General features: G+C 39.9%; 1 protein-coding gene and 1 long non-coding RNA gene across 5 annotated transcripts in view; both read right to left on the reverse strand.

Moving 5' to 3' along the window:
- Positions 1-20,809, reverse strand: part of adgrd1 (adhesion G protein-coupled receptor D1) — a 75,960-nt gene that overhangs the window by 20,316 nt on the left and 34,835 nt on the right. For all 4 annotated transcript variants that reach the window (XR_012369650.1, XM_073867711.1, XM_073867713.1 and 1 more), the window contains 2 exons: positions 5,808-5,881; positions 3,823-3,946 (listed from right to left, as the gene is read on the reverse strand). Coding sequence is in view for 3 of the 4 variants with exons in the window: in XM_073867711.1 (XP_073723812.1) it covers positions 3,823-3,946; positions 5,808-5,881 (198 nt within the window). In the remaining variant the exon portion in view is untranslated. The remainder of the gene's footprint in view (positions 1-3,822; positions 3,947-5,807; positions 5,882-20,809) is intronic.
- On the reverse strand, positions 15,254-16,772 carry LOC141363843 (uncharacterized). The gene is made up of 3 exons (XR_012369431.1): positions 16,569-16,772; positions 16,438-16,481; positions 15,254-16,290 (listed from the first exon to the last, which is right to left on the reverse strand). It is a non-coding gene; the product is annotated as an uncharacterized lncRNA (long non-coding RNA).

Genomic DNA, 20,809 nt, shown 5'->3' on the forward strand with positions numbered 1-20,809 from the left:
ATGGGCAGGTAAATTCGTTAAAAAAATGAAAGTAATCCGCCAAAATATGGTTTTACATGTCTATTAAAATAAAGCCATTATTAATTTTCCTAACGCATAGTTCTTTGATCTTTACCTCCGTTTAAAACGTTATAAATTTGGCAAAGGAGGATGTTCAGCAATTTGAACAGCAACTCCGCAACCAACTCGGTTTATGATGGTGAGAAATTTGAGTGAGAGGCTTTGTCCTATTTAATTTATTTTTTATATTTCATTATAAATACAATGAATACAATGTTAAAATAATATTTTTATTGGCACGAACACAATTTTTGTATAACATTTAAAATGATCTGTCTCTTTTCGTTAGAGACATTTGAATGTGAGATTCTGGAAACGAAACGTGACGTTAAGTTTTGCGGACCCGTCAGGTAGGGAAATAAAGCGGGTGAACACAAATGAATCTATGAATAGAACCTTGTCGGAGCTGGACAAAAACAGTCCAGCGGAGACCTCCTTAAACCTTAGGTGTGTATGTGTGTGTCCCGGATAAATATTAATAAAAAAAGGAATAGTTCAAAAGTCGGACTGTAAGAGTATTTCATGAAAGCATAAATGCCTGTAATATTACCACTATAGTACTTGATCTGTTTAAAATGATTTCATTGATATATTATGCCTATAAAGGAGTTAATAAAAAAAATGTCTAATCCAGTAATTAATTTTTTTATCTGAGCACACAATCAGAAAACCCGTGGTGGTTAATTTTTTCATTTTTGTTTTTAATTTGAAAAAAAAAAACGATTGAACGAATGATACACAGACCCATTACCATGTTTTTAGCAATTTTTAATGCCGTCTTTCGTCTTTTAAATAGGAAATAAAGACAATGTTTCTTGACAAAAGATCAGATAGCCTATATAGGCTAATTCAAAATAAGACGTAAGTGTGCCAACAACAGTTGGCCCGCCATCTACTGGCTAAAAAAAATATTGGCCCGCGGCCAAAGTTACTTGCCGACCCCTGGGCTAGAGGGTGCTAAGCATCATTTCGTCATTCTGACCGACCACAAAAATCTTGAGTATGTCAAGGGAGCCCAGAGATTAAATGCACGCCAGGCAAGATGGGCCCTGTTCTTCACTCGCTTCAACTTCTCAATCACTTATAGACCCGGACACAAAAATGGAAAAGCTGATGCCCTGTCCCGTTATCACGATCCCACACCATCTGACCGCTCACCTGTTCCCATCATACCCCCCACTCACATCATTGCTCCCATAGCATGGGATATCATGCAAGAAATCACCCAAGAGCACCAGAACGATCCTGTCCCACCTGAATGCCCTCCTGATAAGACCTACATCCCCCTTACTCTACGGCCCCGAATCATGCAATGGGTTCATACCTCACTCAGTTCAGGTCACCCAGGTATCACCCGCACCATTGCACTAGTCAAGACCTCATTTTGGTGGCCCACACTGAACCATGATGTTGCTCAATTTGTAAAATCTTGTAGAGTATGTGCCCAGTCCAAGACACCCAAAGAATTACCCTCCGGTCTCCTGAAACCCTTGCCCATACCACAACGCCCCTGGTCCCATCTCAGTATTGACTTTGTCACCGATTTGCCCCGCTCCGACAATTTCACCGCCATCCTGGTAATCATCGATCGCTTCTCCAAATCCTGCCGTCTAGTACCCCTCAAGGGTTTACCCACAGCCATGGAAACCGCTGAAGCTATGTTTCACCATGTGTTCAGAAACTTTGGAATACCCGAAGATATTGTCTCAGACCGTGGAACCCAGTTCACCTCCCAGGTTTGGAAAGCATTTTGCAATAATTTGGATATTAATGTAAGCTTAACATCTGGTTATCATCCACAGTCTAATGGCCAAGTAGAAAGACTAAATCAGGAGATTGGGCGCTACTTGAGATCCTACTGTACCCGTGAACAACACCGCTGGTCTGAATTCCTGCCATGGGCCGAGTACGCACAGAACTCATTGAGACATTCTTCCACCAATCTCACCCCCTTCCAGTGCGTACTCGGCTATCAACCCCCCATGTTCCCTTGGTCAGGAGAGCCTTCAGATGTTCCTGCGGTTGATGATTGGATGAGGAGGAGTGGAGAAGTCTGGGAAAGCGCTCATGTTAGGCTCCAGAGGGCAATCCGCAACCAGGAGTTCCACGCCAACCGTCACAGACGTCCTCATCCCCCATACCAGCCTGGTCAGAGGGTCTGGCTCTCCACCCGGGATTTGAAACTCCAGCTCCCGTCTAAGAAACTAAGTCCGAGGTACGTAGGACCTTTCAGAATAATTAGACAAATCAATGATGTTACATACCAGTTAGAGCTGCCTGTTAATTATCGTATTTCTCCCTCTTTTCATGTTTCCCTGCTGAAACCTTACCATGCGGAGTACGACCCCAACGCCGAGCCTCCTGAGCCACCTCCTCCTCTCGACGTTGCTGGGGAACCGGCATACGCCGTGAGAGAGTTGTTGGACTCGAGGCGGCGCGGGGGTCGTCTCCAGTATCTGGTCGATTGGGAGGGCTATGGCCCTGAGGAAAGGTCCTGGGTAGCCTCGGACGACATTCTGGACCCAAATCTCATCGAGGAGTTTCATCGAGCCAGACCTGACCGTCCTGCACCACGCCCCAGAGGGAGGCCCCGTAGAGCGCCAGGAGGCGCTCCTAGAGAGGGGGATTCTGTAACGTCCATACCGCCACGCCGCCAGAGGGAGCCCTCGCCGGAGTACTAACATGGCGCCGCCCTCTGCTTCTCTGACTGTTTCCTGTTTGTCCCTACTTAAGACTCAAGCTAGCCCAGGGCTAGCGCAAAGTATTGCCAGCTTACCCCTGCATACCGAGCGTTTACTGAGTATTATTCTGACTGCCTGTTGTTGTGACCATCTGCCTGTTTATCTGTTTCTCTGCCTTTGGATCTACCCTTTGTTTTGTTTGCCTGGTTTGGACTGCCTATCTGTGTTTGATCTGCCTGCCTGTACATTGATTACTCTTCTGCCTAACGTCTTGGATTTGTTTGCCAGATTGGTTTGTTTTAATAAACACCGCAAAATGGATCCCTGTATTCCTGAGCAATCCTTACAGAACCCAAAAGAGCGATTACTAAATTAAAATCCGACTTACATGTTGAATAAATCTGTAGTTAAAGAAACACATTTAAAGTTTTATTATAAAATAACTAGAATTCGAAAAAATAACAAAATATTTATTTATGTCTTTTAATATCTTTTTATTACAAGCAAACCTTACAAGCCTGGTTTCTTCAGGGTTATTTTTCAAAATGTCGATAAACTATTGCGAAATGACAGTGTTTCCATTAAACAATATTATGTTACTAAAAAACATAATTTTGTTCTCTTCCAAAAACCGATTCCAAAAACAATGGCGACGGCTGTGCAGACGGACATACGGATGACATCAAAATACAGCGAGAGCTGTTCAAAAGCAGACAGAGCGGTGGACACTATGTTGAAGTGGAACACACTTATGTCTTGTCCTCAAACCAAAAATACTGTACCATATTTAAAAAACAATCGTGTGACGCACGTCAGGTGACCTGTAAATGTGACATTTTTTTCCATTGCAATTTGCAGCATGTGCATTTTTATTCGCTATTTCAATTTACGCAATTTAAAGATAATGGAAATGTGTCTACAGTCTACATTAAACCATAATTGTACATGCCGCGTTAGCCCAGGCCCTTCTCTAAAACCAGGCTGACAGATTTAAGCTTTAAGACACACACACACAAAAAATGTGCTGTACAGTTCCTGAAGTCAAGACTGGCATTAGATTGTGACAATGTGGGTGCCTCACCTCCATGGGAACCACTTGCATAAGTATGGCGAAGTTGGTCAGATGGTTACACAAGCAGACAGAGAAGGACAGGTTTCCATCAGCTCTCACACATCCCTCATTGGACCACACACCCTCTTTTGAGCTGAAACAGACACATTACACATGTTTAATTAAGCGTTACTTCTGCTAGAGTTATATTGAAACCATATGTATTCACACCATCAACCAATGTTAATGGTATTACCGGAGCTTTATTAATCAAATCTGATTTAAAAGAAATCAAAACTGAAGCAAGATCCCATTAATCTCTGTGAGAACAAATATTATTTCTCCATCTTTCACGTCCGTCATAGATGCAGTATTCTATTGAGGCTCTGAGAGCATGAGAAAGAATGGGAGGGAGATAGAGAAAAGACAAGAACAAAGGGATCTCACTACAAATCAAACATACTTTATTGTAACTGATAAACATTTTCAAAATGGCTTTGTTTTATTGGCTCTAAGTGAGTTTCTTATTGCACAAGATTGTCCTTTATAAATAACAGACCACAACTCTCTTTTGAAAGATAAATTGCAAGAAAGACTTACATTAGGTCCTAATTTATCATTCCTAGCTCTCTTTAGTGCATTCATGAAAGAATTAATCCTGTCAAATTAATGAACAAATCGTTCTTTCGAGGCGAATCTTTCCATGAATTGGTAATCCTTGTTTACAACCAGGCTGAATCATTTGTTCCCCAATGACAAAACTCAAAATCTGTCATGTTAGAAACAATGTTATGTGAATTTGGATCAGCGTGAGTAGATACAGTATAATGAATACATTTTTTGTGTGTGAAGCTTATTCTTAAAAATTATGCAAGTTGTATGACTGACAAACTTCTTGATACTGTTATGCTGCGTTTACACTAACGGCGCATTCACACGGGGCGTAAGCGTTAACGCTTAACGGAAGGCTTGTCTGAAGCGTGGCGAACAGCCAATCACAGTGGCGGATACACATGCTCCGTTCTTCCATAAACATAATTGGCTGGCTCTGTCTAGGTAATTTGCATAAGGCGATCTGACGCACGCGTTGCCGCTCTAAAAGTTGAGAAATGTTCAACTTCTGCTGCGAGCAACGGCACTGACGCGGCGCCGACGGATCGACAATTCAGTTCGGCAACGCATGACGTCACCCATTAAAAGTGAATGGGAAGCGTTAACGCCCCGTGTGAATGCGCCGTAACTGCGGTAGAGGCGTGAAGCACGAGTGATTTCAATGTTAAGTCAATGTGAAGACGCGTTGACGCGCGGCTAGAGGTCCCGCGCCAAATGCCTCTTCCGCGCCGCGGGACCTCCAGATGTGCGTCAACGCGTCTTCACATTCACTTAACATTGAAATCACTTGCGCTTCACACATCTTCTGCAGTTGGTGTAAACGCACGCGTTTCCGCCTCATTCGCGCATCTAGCTCGCGCAAAAGGCGTTGTGAGCGGTACGGGCAGTTGTACGGGCTGATGTGGTGGCAGCCCCGCCCGGAGTCACTCATTCAACCAACGCTTGATATTGTCCGTGCGCAGTCACCCGTAGCTATACGAAACAAGTTCTTATTTCTATAGAGGAGACAGGAATAAAAAGGACCTCGCTTGGAAGAGTGTCAGTGAGGACATTGGGCAACCTGGTAAGTTGTAATACACATTTCACTTTTGAGTCACGTGATGTTTATCGACCCGCGCCGTTTATTTTCCCCGAATAGTAAGGTTACCAAATACAAACTGGTAACTCTCTCGATAAATGCACCATCAACATCAGTCATCTTGCAAACAGACAACCGCATAGCACTTGCCCCTCCCACAAGAAACAGATTTTGCCTCTGATGCGCATCAAATGCTTGCTTTTTCCGCGCGTCTACTACGCTCTACACGAGCGAATGCATTCAAACTGTTCAAGCGGCAAACTAAGCGCGGTAGATGCGCTTTTGACGCCTGAAATGCAGTTGGTGTACTCAGCATTAAACTCACCTGTAGTCTAGAAAGGCACAGTACAGGAACACTTTGTTGCTTTGGTTTAAGGCCTGAAGCTGCTGCTCTTTACTCTGAAAGACAGTGAACCATTTATAAAATGATAAATAAACCATCACAGATGTCATGTCGTAACAACCATTCCATCATTCAGTCTAAAAGGTTAAATTCATCACATCAGACATGTATTACCCAAGTATCAATGGTAATATGTACTGGCTAATGAAAGGTTGCTGTGTTACAACACTGCATTGGTTTTATTAGTTTGGAGAGTTTGAAACACAATATCATTAAATTAAATTAATCTATGAGCATCGTTTTAAATACACACATATACCTGCAAAGTCCACACTGCAGAAACTCATTTTAAGATTTTAAGTTATTCTGCATCCAACATAACCAAATGCCATCTAGGATTTCCAAAAATGAATCTGTGGCTCCTCTCAATAATTAGACTCATACAATGTCTGTGACTGAATAAGATACAGCTAGTCGGAATAGTGAAAAGAAAAGAGCCATACACATGACCAGAATGGAAATGGGCTGAGTTGGGTAGATGAGAGATATTTGAACTACCGTAGGAGGGCTTGGAAACTATGTCTAACGCACCAGACAGTCAAGCTGGAGAAAATTCAAGATAGGAAAAGATTTTGGGAGAATCGTAAGGACATTGCAATTCTGGACCTGACCGACCCGTCTAGGTTTGGCATTTGCATCTGTATTCCACACAGATCAAAAACAGGAACAGAAGTTAATGACATCATTATTAGCCTGGATTTCATGATGGGAAATATGTGGAACAACAAGTTAAACATAAGCTGGTGATTTGTATTAATGTTGGGTCTATTCACAGCCACATTCAATTATTTGATTGGAATAAACACAGCTTGTGTTTTCATCTTCACTGACGCACATTGTTGTGAAATGAGGTTAATCAGGGCTGCTTGTTAGTTAACCAAGAGTGTTTAACTAATAGGAAAGTTTTGGTGTGCGTGTTTCAACCTCAAGTGTACAGAAGGGGTTAAACCAGTGGCGGCTGGTGACTGCTCTTCCGAGGGGTGCAAATTCAAAATATGTGTTTGTTGTGTCATGTGAACCAAAATGGTTGTCAAAATAAGTGCCTGCTGCACACGCGCCAAAACCGTTTATGAGAAAAGAGACGCTCACGTTCACAAAATACACGGAAGACACTCCCTTAACAGTAAACTCTGATTACGCATGAGATTATGCGAGTATCTGGCAAACGCGATCGTCTCTTTTATCATAAACCCTTTAGAAGCGTCTGCAGCAGGCACTTATTTTGACAAGACACATGATGCACATACGTTCACTCGACGTGCCTAACACATATTTTGAAATTACGAACCACACACATGACGGGGTACATATATGTTGTGATGAACTTTGCATCTTGCGCCCTTGAAAAAAGAAGTCACTGGTGCCACTGGGTTAAACACATCTAAAGGGAAAGACTGTAATTGAGAAATTGCATTGGTATTAGTAGATAAACATAGTGTGTGTGTGTGTGTATAAGTGTAAACCGGGCAAAAGTATCTTTCAATGGGAAAAAGGAAGCATCCGAATGTAGGTGTTGAAATAACAACTTTTTCATTTGTGCAACGGAGACACAAGTGACATATTTAGCATACAGAAGGTAACAACCACAAAACTGTATTTATATGTCTTAATATATAGAGCTCTACAAGCTCCTCGTCTGAAGTGAAAGTGTGTGTGTGTCCGTGAGAAGATTTTGTTAATCCTGCATTGCTCCTTATAGCTCTCGCTCTGTTGGATTTAAGGAGAAACAGATGAGCAAATGGGGCACCACCCCATCTCAATAAAGATTGGCCTTTACAACAACAGGACAGTTCAATCTCACTCTCAACCTGACTGGTCCTCTCGGTTAAGACTGGGGCTTTAACAGTAATAAGTGACTAAGAGGCTAATTTTCCCCAGGAGGGCAAAATAGAGCATGGAAAGTCTAACCCATACTAACTGGGTCAAAATAGGGGCTGTGTAAAAATTCCTTCACTTTTTAGTAATGTAATCAATTCCCTGAAAAAGTCGGTGAGGTACATTCAGTACTGTGTAGTACATGGACACACTACTTAAAATTCTCGAGTAGACGGAACCTAAATGTCTATCTCATTAGAGAAACTTGCATTTCACGCACCTGGTAAACCAATCATTTACCTGTAATGACCCTGACATCAGTGACTCACTTTACAACAGTGAACCACTGTTTGTGGAAACCATTGGACAGTCTAAAATGAATCCTGCCTATTGTAAAATGGTCTGTGACTTTTCTTACGTAACGGCATATGATTCCCGGTAAACTTCAAATATAGCTCACTCAAATATTTATGTAATTCAAAACATGTTTAAGGTTAGCAGACAGGCAGTATATTTATTATATGACAAGCTGTTTCCACAAAAGCAGCTTATTCAGCATACTGAAGTATCTCCTTCATTGGCTTCTACTTAAACACAGCAATCTTTTGTCCAGCTGCAGCGATCCTGCCACCTTAAAGGCACACTCCACTTTTTGAAAAATATGCTCATTTATCAGCTCCCCTAGAGTTAAAGATTTGATTCTTACTATTTTGGAATTCATTCAGCTGATCTCTGGGTCTGCACTTTTAGCATAGCTTAGCATAATCCATTGAATCTGATTAGACCATTAGCATCATGCTCAAAAATAACCAAAGAGTTTTGATATTTTTCCTATTTAACACTTGACTTTTCTGTAATTACATTACTAAGACCGAAAGAAAATTTAAAGCTGTGATTTTCTAGGCCAATATGGCTAGGAACTGTACTCTCAAACTGGCGTAATAATCAGTGACTTTGCTGATGTAACATGGCTGCAGCAGGCGTAGTGATATTATGCACTGCCCGAAAATAGTCCCCTTGGTTACTTTAGATGGCAGGGGACTATTTTCGAGCCCTACGCTAACAGGATTTTTTTTCTCTTTTCCTGTCTTGTCCTCTTTCCCGAGGACAATGGGACTAACAGAACCAGCTCCGGCTGCCGTGAGGTCATTATGCCACTGATCTACTGGCCTTCCTTCAACGTGATGCCCAGCAGTGATGCGCGGGTCAAATTATAAACAACACGCACCTGACCGAGGTTTCTAACTAACCTGCCCGCAAAAAAATAAAAAAAGTGTACCCGACCCACTCCCTGGCCCGCATTTTTTAAAAGTAGTAATTGATTAAAATAGTTAACTGGCATCGTTATTTCAAACGACCCCGACCCGACCGACCGCGACCCGGATATCATTAAAAATATTTTTGGATGACTTGTAACCGCAGGCACCCGCTCATTTCGGATCAACCCGCAGATCACTGATGCCCAGCTGATGTCAGACCAACGATCTAATCTACTAATCCGTGAATATATATACATATATTATGTTTAATCCCCCATAAAATTGTTAAAAATCGTACCTATTATATAACATATCCTCTATAAAATCTACGTCTCCTAGTGAAGCATCTGCAGCAGGCACAAATTTTGACATGACGCGTGATGCACATAGGTTCGCATGACGCACCAAACCCATATTTTGACATGACAAGCCACATAAAATATGGGCTAAATACATAAAGAGTTTTGTTGCAAAACAAGATAAATCCGTTTTTTTAATTGTTCAGAAATCTCGTTTTTTGGTTGTGCATTCCAATTAATATCAATTCAACTGTAGCTGGTTTGTTTTGATTTAAACCTTCATAACTTAAAAAAGCTAAGTAGCACCATAAAACAAAATAATAACATGATAACATAATAATAAACATGTTTTGACAAAAATGTTAAAAAATGGATTTATCTCGTTTTGCAACAAATCTCTTCACATGTTTTGACACCTTTTTTTGACACCTCGAGAAAGAAGTCACCGGCCGCCACTGCACAGAGTACAACTTTCCTAAAACAGTACCTACAATATATGGTGTCACTCGTCTCTGCCATTTTCATATTTTAGTATTTTGAATGTGACGACTACCGGGGCGCATCATTTGACAAACTTCTTAAAAAGTATGCACTGTAGCCGGGAAGTTTGCAGAGTCAGATGTTTAAAAAAATCTCCAGAGAAGAGAATCGATGGGTGTGGACTCTTTCTAGGTTTCTCACTTTCACTCCGATACGTTTCTCTCTGAATCTAAGCTGTCTAACTCATTCTTTCTCTTTCTCACTGCCAAAAACCTCATTACTAAAAAAAGCAGGTAGTTTTTACAGCTCCATCAGCAAGTCTTTCTCTCTCTCTCTAGTCAAATGAACACAGATGGGGTTGGCTGTGTGTTTGTGGCTCCCCCCTGCCCCGCAGCGCTCAGGACTTGCCAGGGAGGCGTGAAAGCACTCCAGCACTTTATTAACAACAATGGGCTTGCAAAAGCGCATGCAGTTTTGGAGGAGCTCCCTTTCTTACTTACCCAACAACAAAGAGACAGATATCACACCTAAAATGCAAAGGGAAAACGCAAGGTGATAATTAAGGCTTTTTATGTGAATTGAAGCACAGAGGTTTGGAACGAATCCTTTAATAGACACTGAAAGGTGCACACGTCACTTAAGAGGTTAAATGTTATGTAACCTTTGATTTTCGGGTATTTGGCACCTGCTCTGACATCATTCGCACCAGCCTATCAGATGGCAGTGATTCGTGTAATCACACATCAGGTCTAATTAGACCATCACGAGTGGCATGTGCTCATAATTAAGCCCAAAACACTTCTTATTGGCTGTTCTGGTGAAGGAAGCGTTTACACAGTCATCTGTGCCAACTGGCATGTACGTCTCTCTTCTGATTGGATGACATGTGTAATTCCAAGCATATGCAAGACCGTGTGTTGTCGCTCAGGGGAGCACAGCGAATGACACCGATATGTGAATCTGAATCAAAATCTTGGAAAGAATTGACTCTTTTGGATAAGAGTCAAGTAACATAAGGCACATAAGCTGGATTTAGCTCTGCTGGCTTAATTTAATATCTTTAAAACGTTTCCAAAGCACAAGTCATCACAATAAATCAAATTCGAGTAAAACGATTTCTTGTTTATCCAGTATCTCATCTTTTATGTCAAAATATCAAACGTCTTCAATCAAAACATGTCACAACCTTCTAGAAAACAAAGGCACAGCTTTTCTCTATTTGAGACTTTTTTTCCTGAAGCTGTACTGTAAGTGCCAAAGTCTCTCACACTTCACACCCGGGTGAGTAATCTGTCCATGTGCGTCACTTTATTTTAAAAGGGGGGACCGTTTAGGGTTCCTGTCTGTTTATACCTGGTATATAGGTGCGTTTTGCTTGACCGGATCACAAGTGGACGAGAGAGACACATTCACGTTTACACCTGGCATTTTAATCCGTCTCTTTTGTCCATTTTCGACCGCTTCTGTCCTGAGAGGGTGGTGTGTGGGCAAGTCCCTCTGCTTTTGTTTAAATGTCAGCGGGAGAAATGATGAGTTTAAATTGACGCAAACGAATATTAGGTCAGAGTCCACTACTTGTGTTGTTAGTAAACATGCTGCACAGTGTTTTGTACATGTATACGTAAGAGCTTTCTCTGATATTTCAGAGCAACTGATGAAATAAGCTCACACAACTTTTTAAAAGCTTGCAAAATGAAACGAGATAAAAAATAAAAGAGGCAGCGAGCAGCCGCTTTATTTATATCAATTGCCGTGTTTCCATCACCATGATTTTATGTGCATTTTAAAGTATCGCATCAAAAACTAGTGATGGAAATGCAAAACGTCAAATAATTAGCAAAAAAGTTTTTACGCTCGCCTGAGGTGGTTTTTGACTCGCAAATAATGGGAGATGGAAACGCATTTGCTGAATGCATTCTGATATAGCGAACATAAAACCCACAGGACTGACCATCTAGCTGTTTCCGCTGTCATTGTTTTCCCATATATGAGGTTCAATGTCATCTTAAAGGTCTCGTTCTTATTGATCCCATTTTTAAACCCTAGTTAGTGTGTAATGTTGCTATAATAGCATAAATAATACCTGTAAAATGATAAAGCTCAAAGTTCACTGCCAGGTGATATATTTTCTTTAACAGAATTCGCCTTTCAAAGTCTACAGCGAATAGCCGGTTTGGCCTACAGCCCTCTACTTCCTGCTTTAATGACGTCACTAGAACAGTTTTTTGACTAAACTCCGCCCACAGGAATATGTCAGTCACCAGCTAAGCTAACGGCAAGCTAAGCTGCTATCGAATCACAACACACTAAACAAACTACACAATCACAACTCGATACGTATTTCTGAAGGAGGGACTTCATAGAACAAGGAAGACAGCACGTTTTGAGAACAGTGAAAACAGCGCTATAGAGATACCGGTAAGTAAATTGTGTGAAAAATACTGCATTTTTTACACGTGAAACATGAACTCATGTTATATTGTGCAATGTAAACACAATCAAAGCTTCAAAAACACAGATAGAACGGGACCTTTAATGCCCTTGCTGCTAGTGCCTGAATTAAAAATGCTGCATTCCTTCTTCAGTTAAAAGCTGCAATGCTAATAAATTAATAACTTGCCCCATCATGACTACATGCAGTCCTGTCTCCATTTTCCACGCATGCCTTATTTTGTTTACTGTTGGTGTTAGGTTATTAATACCACCGTTACCCGCTCTCAAGGGGATCACACACCGGCCGCTCAGCGCCGCACCGTTCTAAAAAAATCGAACACATTGTTTTCTATGAGTATATGCACACCGGCGCCGCCAGGTGGTGCCTGTCTGCGCCGCCCAGCTGTGACTCAGGAAGTTGTTCAAATCCCTGTCGCGCCACACAGCCCACTCACATAGTTCAACATTAAATTACATCATATTTGTCCTAAATCATTAACGATTAACATTGGCTGCTAACGTATATTTTGCATTTTGAAGTAGACGCTATCTGACAAAGCTCGCGCTATAATGTGCACTTCCGGTTTACAATACCTCTGAGTTGTCATAGACACGACTCTGCGCAGCACAACGCGACGCTGAGCTGCGCGGCCAGTGTGCGACCCTCTTTACAACAGCTTGATGGAAATGCACCTAATTCGTAATTGTTTATTTTTTCTTTTTTTGCACATTTTAAAAAGATTTGCTTCACGTTCAGATGGAAACCCAGCTAGTGAAAGCCTAAAGATAGCGCTTTACAGTGTGTTCATGCTAAAAGTCATGTCCTTTTGTAGCTGCTCAAACACATTTGACCACATGAGCATCTGCACCACAAAAGCAATCGGGTTGAATGCGTTTTCGACTACCTCTGAATGTGGTTGAAAGTGAACGAGCCCAAAACGATTTGCACCCTGTTAACACCTGTAGTGTCTGTCCACTTGTGATAGAATTAAGGCAGTAATATTTTTGAGTTGTTTTAAAGAGGACATGTCACAAGTTTTTTACATAGTACAATATGTACATATGTGATGTTTTAGCTCAAAATACCATATAGATCATTTATTATAGCATGTGAAAATTGCCACTTTGTAGGTATAAGCAAAAATGTGTTGTTTTGGGTGTGTCCTTGTATATGCAAATGAGCTGATCTCTGCACTAAATGGCAGTGCCATGGTTGGATAGTGCAAATTAGGGGCGGTATATCCCCTGCTGTCATCACAGGGGGAGCCAAATTTCAGTGACCTATTGCTTGCAGAGAATGGTTTAACCAAACTAAGTTACTGGGTTGATCTTTTTCACATTTTATAGGTTGATATAAGCACCGGGGACCCAATTATAGCACTTAAACATGGAAAAGTTCATTTTGCTAATCAAGTTGACCAGATCACAGTTTAAAAATAAATAAGAAAAAAAGTCTGATTTAACTGATAATAAACAGTATATATCCTCAGAGAGATTATAACATTGGTCAAATCACTTTCAGCACCAATAGCATTGCATCATGTACTTTGACGTCACTGGAAACACAAACCTCAACCATGATGACAATCATCAAATGTCATTCATTAAAAAACAACTCTAAATACAACAGCTAACTAATAGAGACCATAGCAACAGCATAATATAAAAAAGCAAACACTAAAACAGTTAACTTTTTAAAAAATATACTAACCACTGAAATAAACAGCCCACGGGGCATGATGGGAAATTTTAAACCCCTTGCCAAATGTGAAATTGTTTGTCCAGTGAACCAAAAAATCCTTGTTAGCAAAAGGTTTAGGCTAATTTTAGTCTGTATACACAAAATAATAAATTGACTTTTAATAAAAAAACTTTGTTCAAGATCCTTAGTTTCCTTTGTTAGGGAAAATTCAATTCAATTGAGCTACAGAAGCAATTTAAAATGTTTAAAAATCACTTAAATAATCTCAACGGCACATTTTTGACAAAAGTTTGAGAAGTTCTCATTACATAATGACTTAAGGGCGCAATCCTTCTTAGTGATCTATTCAAGTGCATAATGTGTGCCATATTTAAATTCTGGCGCTGTCTGTCTTTGGATTTTGTAGGTATGTGGACAACACCATGCATGCATTAAAAACTGAATGTTGAGTATGTAGATGTTGATGTATTAACATTTTAGACTCACAGAGACATGCGTTATGAAATAATAAATTACAAATAACAATAAAATCAGTGCTTTAATCAAAGATAAAAGTATTTTTACAGAGTTTGACTATTGAAGTGTTTAATGTTGAGACAGGACCCCTGAAACCTGGACTTTATGACTAACTCACTGACTAATCAGAGGAAAAACTGAACCAAAGCAATACAATGAAACCTATATGTTTCACTTACGCAATGCAAGAACAAGCCTAAAGCATTAACTCCCAAGAGTGAAATGCATATTATTCCCGTAATCGCTCTCTCTTTCTTGCCTCGCACACATATGCATGAGCACACGCTCAAAAAATGGTCTGCTTAACGTCTCGCACACTCTCTCACATATTTTTTGACTGAGACCAAACCCAGTCGCACACGCACCTTATGAAACATGCTGCTGTTGGTTATGCTGGGTAGTGGCACTACACTGGGGTATATTTAAAGAACTGCGCAGTCTAAATAAAGCCCGGCTGGGCTAAATTTAAAAGCATGGAGGAGTGTAGTCTGGGCTTAACAGAGAAGATAAATTGTGAAAAGTAAATGTAGGTTTTTGGTCGCTCCCTTCTATTCACAGCAGTATAATTACATCTGTGGACAGGATGGCCTGTAATTCAGAGCGACTGCTTCGGTACACCGAGAAGACAAAGACTAATGAATGCGTAAACTTGACGAAAACACCAATCTCCAAACTTACAGAGCACGATTAGCCAAAAACCTGTTACAGTGAGGACTTGATCAATGCTAGCTGGATTGAATTTGTGTCTTATATGCTACCCAACCAGTAGTATGTGGATACCTCTTTTCATTAAAAGCTTTGGCAAGGCACCTTAATCTTAAAGGATAGGGACAGTAATTCTGTCATTATTTACTCACCCACAGGGGCGGATCCAGACATTGTAGACATTGGGGGCTTAGCCCAAATCTAGGGGTTTCAAAGCTTGGTCCCCTGTTGATATTTTTTCTCCATTTACGGCAGCTTTATGAACTATTTTTTAATCTAAGTGTTCTCTGTATTGTCCAGTGTTGGGTGTAACTAGTTACTAAGTAATTTGTTACTGTAATTTAATTACTTGAAAAAGTAATGTAAGGGATTACTCTTATTTTTCTTGTAATCGAATTACAGTTACTTCTGATGTAACTAAATACTGTCTATGGACTGTAGAACAATTATGTATACTATAATAAATAGTGGATTTAACATGGTTTTAGTTTACAATTCTCACTATTAACTGGTTGATTATTAGCATTAATATTACTGAGATGTTGACTGTTTTTTAGTAGGCCTACTTAAATAACACATATTAATGCCTGATTCTGCAAAACCTTATTCTACACCCTTAACCCTCCCCATTTCTACAAATACTTAAAATAAACAACTACTTTAGTATTAATAAGCAGTAGTTGGAGTATATTGAGGCAAAAGTAGTTAATAGTTAATTAATAGAGAGAAATGAACCCTAAAGTGGGACCAGAATAATTGATGTACTTTTATATATTGTTTCTTCGAGCGATTTCAAGCCTATCCTTGTATCATGTACTACATAGGATTTAGAAAGTAAATCGTAATAATTAAATTCTTTTTGGAGTAATTTGTAAAGTAATTTAATTACATGATTGAAGATGTAATTAGTAACTAGTAATTAATTACTTTTTTGAGTAACTTACCCAACACTGGTATTGTCATTTTGAAACTGCAACATAACAAATTTTGACAATGATACTTTAACTTCTCTTATCCAAAAATAGGCAAACATGTTTGCTGAAGGCTAATCCAGTAACTATAAAGCTACATAAGAATTACAATTTTTGACTTCATTGACAGAACAATTTCTCACCTGCTTATGGAAGCGTTTCTCTCTCTTTCTGTCTATCTGTCTGTCTGTGATCTCTCTCCACCCTCCTCTCTTCCTATTTGCACTGTCAGTTATCACACATAAGGATATTTAGATTGGGGATTCACATTTTATAACTGTCTATCAATGTATTTCTGAGGTAAAATCATTGCGAATTTCAAATGCATATGGACAAAACATAAGCTACCTAACGAACTATATACTTTCTCACCTTCTTACTTCTGACGTCTTTAAAAATATAAATCGTATATCCATCTATAAAAAAGTATATATGCAACAATGAGCAAGTTTTTTCAAAGTTTTAATTCACTGTTATTAAATGTACTTTAAATACAACATTACCAATGACCAATGAGGCAGACTAGACCAGAGCACCACAGTAAGTTAGCCATGCAGATAATATATCAGTTGACGCTATTTAACAGTATTTACATCACATACCTATAAATATACACTTACAGTAATAACGAAGGCACTGTAATAATAAAGACACTTTGAAAATGCGTTTACTGTGGGGAGATTCAGCATATTATTTGCCTTCAACACGCATCTCTTATTCATTTTCAGTTGAGTGGGGGACCGGAGAGTTAAACCTGAGTGCCGCCACCTAGCGTCCTGGATGAATTAATTTTACAGATCTGAAAAGATTCGGGGCTTTTGACAAAACATTCGGGGCTCGAGCCCCAAAAGCCACCCCCCCGCTCCGCCCCTGCTCACCCATAAGTTGTTCCAAACCTGTATACATTTATTTTTTCTGCTGAATACAAATAAAGATATTAAAAAAATGATCTATATGTTAATACCAAACTACGGAGCCCCTAATGGGACATGGAGCAAAAATTAAATAAAGTTTAGTTTCACGTGTGCACATGAAACTATCGCATGCTCACGCGAAACCTTCATGTGCAGATTTCTTTTATAAGTTTAGTTTCGTGGCTCACGTGAAACTATCGCGTATGCGCACTTGAAACTACCGCATTTAGTTTCGCGTGCACACGTGAAACTAAACGCGGTAGGTTTGCGTGCGCACGTTATATTTTCACGTGAGCACTGAAACTAAACATAAAAAAACTGCACATGAAGGTTTCGCGTGAGCACATGAAACTAAACTTTACATTTGTTTACTGCAATGTCACTTTAGGGGCTCGGTACCAAACAGATCTAGGGCACTTCCATAGTATTATTATTACTTACTATGGAAGTCAATGGTGTCCCATCTGTTTGGTTACAAAGATTCTTCAAAATATCTTCATTTGTATTCAGCAGGAATTTATGCAAGTTTGAAACCACTTAACGGTGAGTAAGAGGCAGTTTACACCATTGACAAGTTATCTCATCAATTAAGAGAAAATATTTGCATAAAAAATCTGATAAATTTTTATGTTAATCTGCAATACCGTGATTATCCACTAGATGGCACTTCCCCAATTTATGAATAAAAACCTGAAGCCAAAACGTTGTTTACTATGTTTTGATAATCGTTCTGAATCTGATCCCTAACAAAATTCCTTCACAAAATGCTATTATTTCAGCGTTTTGCTAAAAAAAATTAAAGAAAAAAATACCCATATGTAAGAGTTTATAAGCAGAGAAAAAATATAGATAGGATGAAAATTTTTTCCACGTTTTGTTTCATTTGATATATTTGTATGTTTATATATTATTAGAAGAAAAATTTTCCTGGGAAACATTTTGTGAAACTTTTGTGAAAATCGCCAAAAATGCTGGCGGGCAACTTTTCAAAAAATGGCTGGAGGGGAATGAGTTACGATGTATTTTGGTAGATCGGATCAGAAGTGGACGAGAGAGACACATTCCGTTTACACCTGGTATTCAAATCCGTCTCTTTTGTCCACTTTTGACCACTTCTGTCCTGATAACTTTAATGGGGATGGTCTGTGGAGACTGTGGGCGAGTCCCTCTGCTTTCATTTAAACACGAGCGGGAAAAATGACACGTTTAAATTGACGCAAACTAATATATGGTCAGAGTCTGCTGTTTGTGTTGCAAGTAAACATGCTGAAAAGTATTTTGCACATCTATATGTAAGAGCTTTCTCTGATATTTCAGCGCAATTGATCAAAAAAGCTCGCACAACTTTCACATGCTCGCAAAATGAAACTAATGAAAGATGTGGAGAGCAGCTGCTTTGGTTTAATCAATAAAAGCCTAAAGATAGCGCTGTACACTTTCTGTTCACTCTAGAAGTCAGAAACTATGTAAAACATTGTGATCAGTACATTACATTAGATCAAAAGGTGGAGAGTACTGTAGGCGGTCTTTTGTGGCAGCCACATGCCCATTTACACCAAGCGTGCCGCACAAGCCCTGAAAAGTGAAGCCAAAACGTCTCGATCGCCTCCAGTGACCGGTCCCAGTATAGGTCATAAAGCCCACCTTCCCATGTTATTCAATGGGACTTGAGACTAACAAAAAAAAAATTATTACACTTCAATTATCTTTTTTCCGAAGCTGGTTTCTGTCATTTACTGTAGTTTTTATCACGCTGATGTAAATTCAAATGTTTGTTTTTAAAATAAGTTTGTGTTAAGTTAGTTATTTAATGATATAAAAACGGTGGTGTCACGTCATGATCGACAGCTGTGATATCGTGTAATATGCGCAATATACGAGAGCGAGGGCGGGGTTTTGACTTCGCGCCTTCCCTTCCTGCTCACTACTGCGCATGACTGGTCCCGAAATCGTTATTGTGCAGACTCAAGACCCAAGATGTCAGCGCCATATCGGGCAACTGGCGGCTTCACTTTTCACCAATGGAAGAGAGCGAACAGGCATCGTCCATCTTTTTTTACAGTCTATGATTTACACCCAAAAAACAATCCGGTCGAAAGTGTTTTCGACTACCTCTGAATGAGGTCAAAGTGGACGAGCACAAAACGCATTACATCCCGTTTACACCTGTCTTTAGCATCATTCAAGTGCGATCTGATTAACAAAAACGCAGCTTAATACCAGATGAAAACAGCCCCTAAATGACGTCAGAAATTTCCCTTTAATGCAATTCAATACAATGACATTCTACACAATGAGGTGGGAATGATAATGTTCAAACAAGACCCATACGTAAACAATAATTTACTAAATGTGCATGATGGACTTCTCATCATGATCAGACATCATAATGTGACCTTGCCTGTGAAACCCAGCTTAAGTCATACATAAAATTATTCTACATAACGCAAATTCTGTAAAAAAAAAACTTGATATCTTTAATATTGACTGAGTGAGGCCATGTCAAATACTGAAATCTCATAACTGGATTGTGAGACTTTAGCCTGGATTTCAAAGACAGGATCACATTTTTTATGTGTATGCGTGTTGTTTGAAAAATCCGATTTAAAATACTATTACTGTGCGTTCACACAAGAGGCGGCAAGCTCGAGTGATTTACATGTTAAGTCAATGCAAAGACGCGATTAGGCCACCATGCGGCGCGGTAAGCACTTTGGAGCTGCACTAACCAATCAGGAGCTTGCTCTAGTAGTGACATGATTACAGGAAGCGAGGACAATCATCATCACTATACAAGGTATCTTTGTTCCTTTACAGGAACTAAAATGATCTTGTTTGGAAAAGGTCAAGCAGTCGGGTAAGTTTACTCAATTTGAGCTATATATTTATGCAATGTTCTCAATAAAATGAACTCAATAGACGGAATAGCCGAAAGTGTAGTTTTAAGATTAGTTGAGGCGAGAATATATATGTAAAATATTAAAATGCAGTCGATTAGTAAACATAGTGCCTATTTGAACATTTGCTTAGAAAGGAGTGGGTGAAAGCTTGCCTGGCAGAAGCCCCTTCCATGACGCGAATTTACGCGTGAATGTCTCGAATGCCTAGAATTTCATGCGCGATCTGAAGCGAGTAAACTCAAAATGTTCAAGCGTCCAACTACACGCGAATAGCAAGTTTTTTGCCGCCTATTCAGTGTCTGGTGTGATAAATGCCTTCATATCTATGCATGTTTGGAACTGTCCCTTTAAAGCATCTGTACGTGAGCGGGATGAAGAGAAACCCAGAGAAGTGCTCCGGGGGTCAGCCAGTTGTCGGACGTCCTCCGGAACTCTGGAAAACTGGGAAATGGTTTATGCCTCTATGGAGCGCTGAAACCTGGAATCAGTCGAGGCTAAATATGCAGTGGAACTCCACCAGGCCTGTTCAGGTGATCGAGTGAGGAAGTTTTAAAAGTTGAATGGTATTTCTGTCATAATGCTTGGGGAAAATAGCTAACGCAAGGAGGATTTGCCTGTCGCAAATCATAACAGGAGATTGATATAAAGATTTAAAGGTAAGACCAACAAGGCAAGGCAGAACTCTACAACTGATTTAAAGGCTAATGTCAGAGAAAAAGAGAGAGCGAGAGAGAGGGCCACACAATCCGCAACAGTTGGCTTCAACAGGATCGGTTGAGCCAGACCATCTGCTATAGATTATAAAGACTCATCTGAGAAAGCATGAGAGAGGAAGAAGCAACAAAAAGAGAAAACGTACAGTAAATCAGACCAACTCACAAACTTAGAGTAAGTGCGTAAATGAATGATTGAGAGATATAGATCTCTAAA

This window comes from Misgurnus anguillicaudatus, chromosome 5 (assembly GCF_027580225.2).
Source record: "Misgurnus anguillicaudatus chromosome 5, ASM2758022v2, whole genome shotgun sequence".
Classification (NCBI taxonomy): Eukaryota; Metazoa; Chordata; class Actinopteri; order Cypriniformes; family Cobitidae; genus Misgurnus; species Misgurnus anguillicaudatus.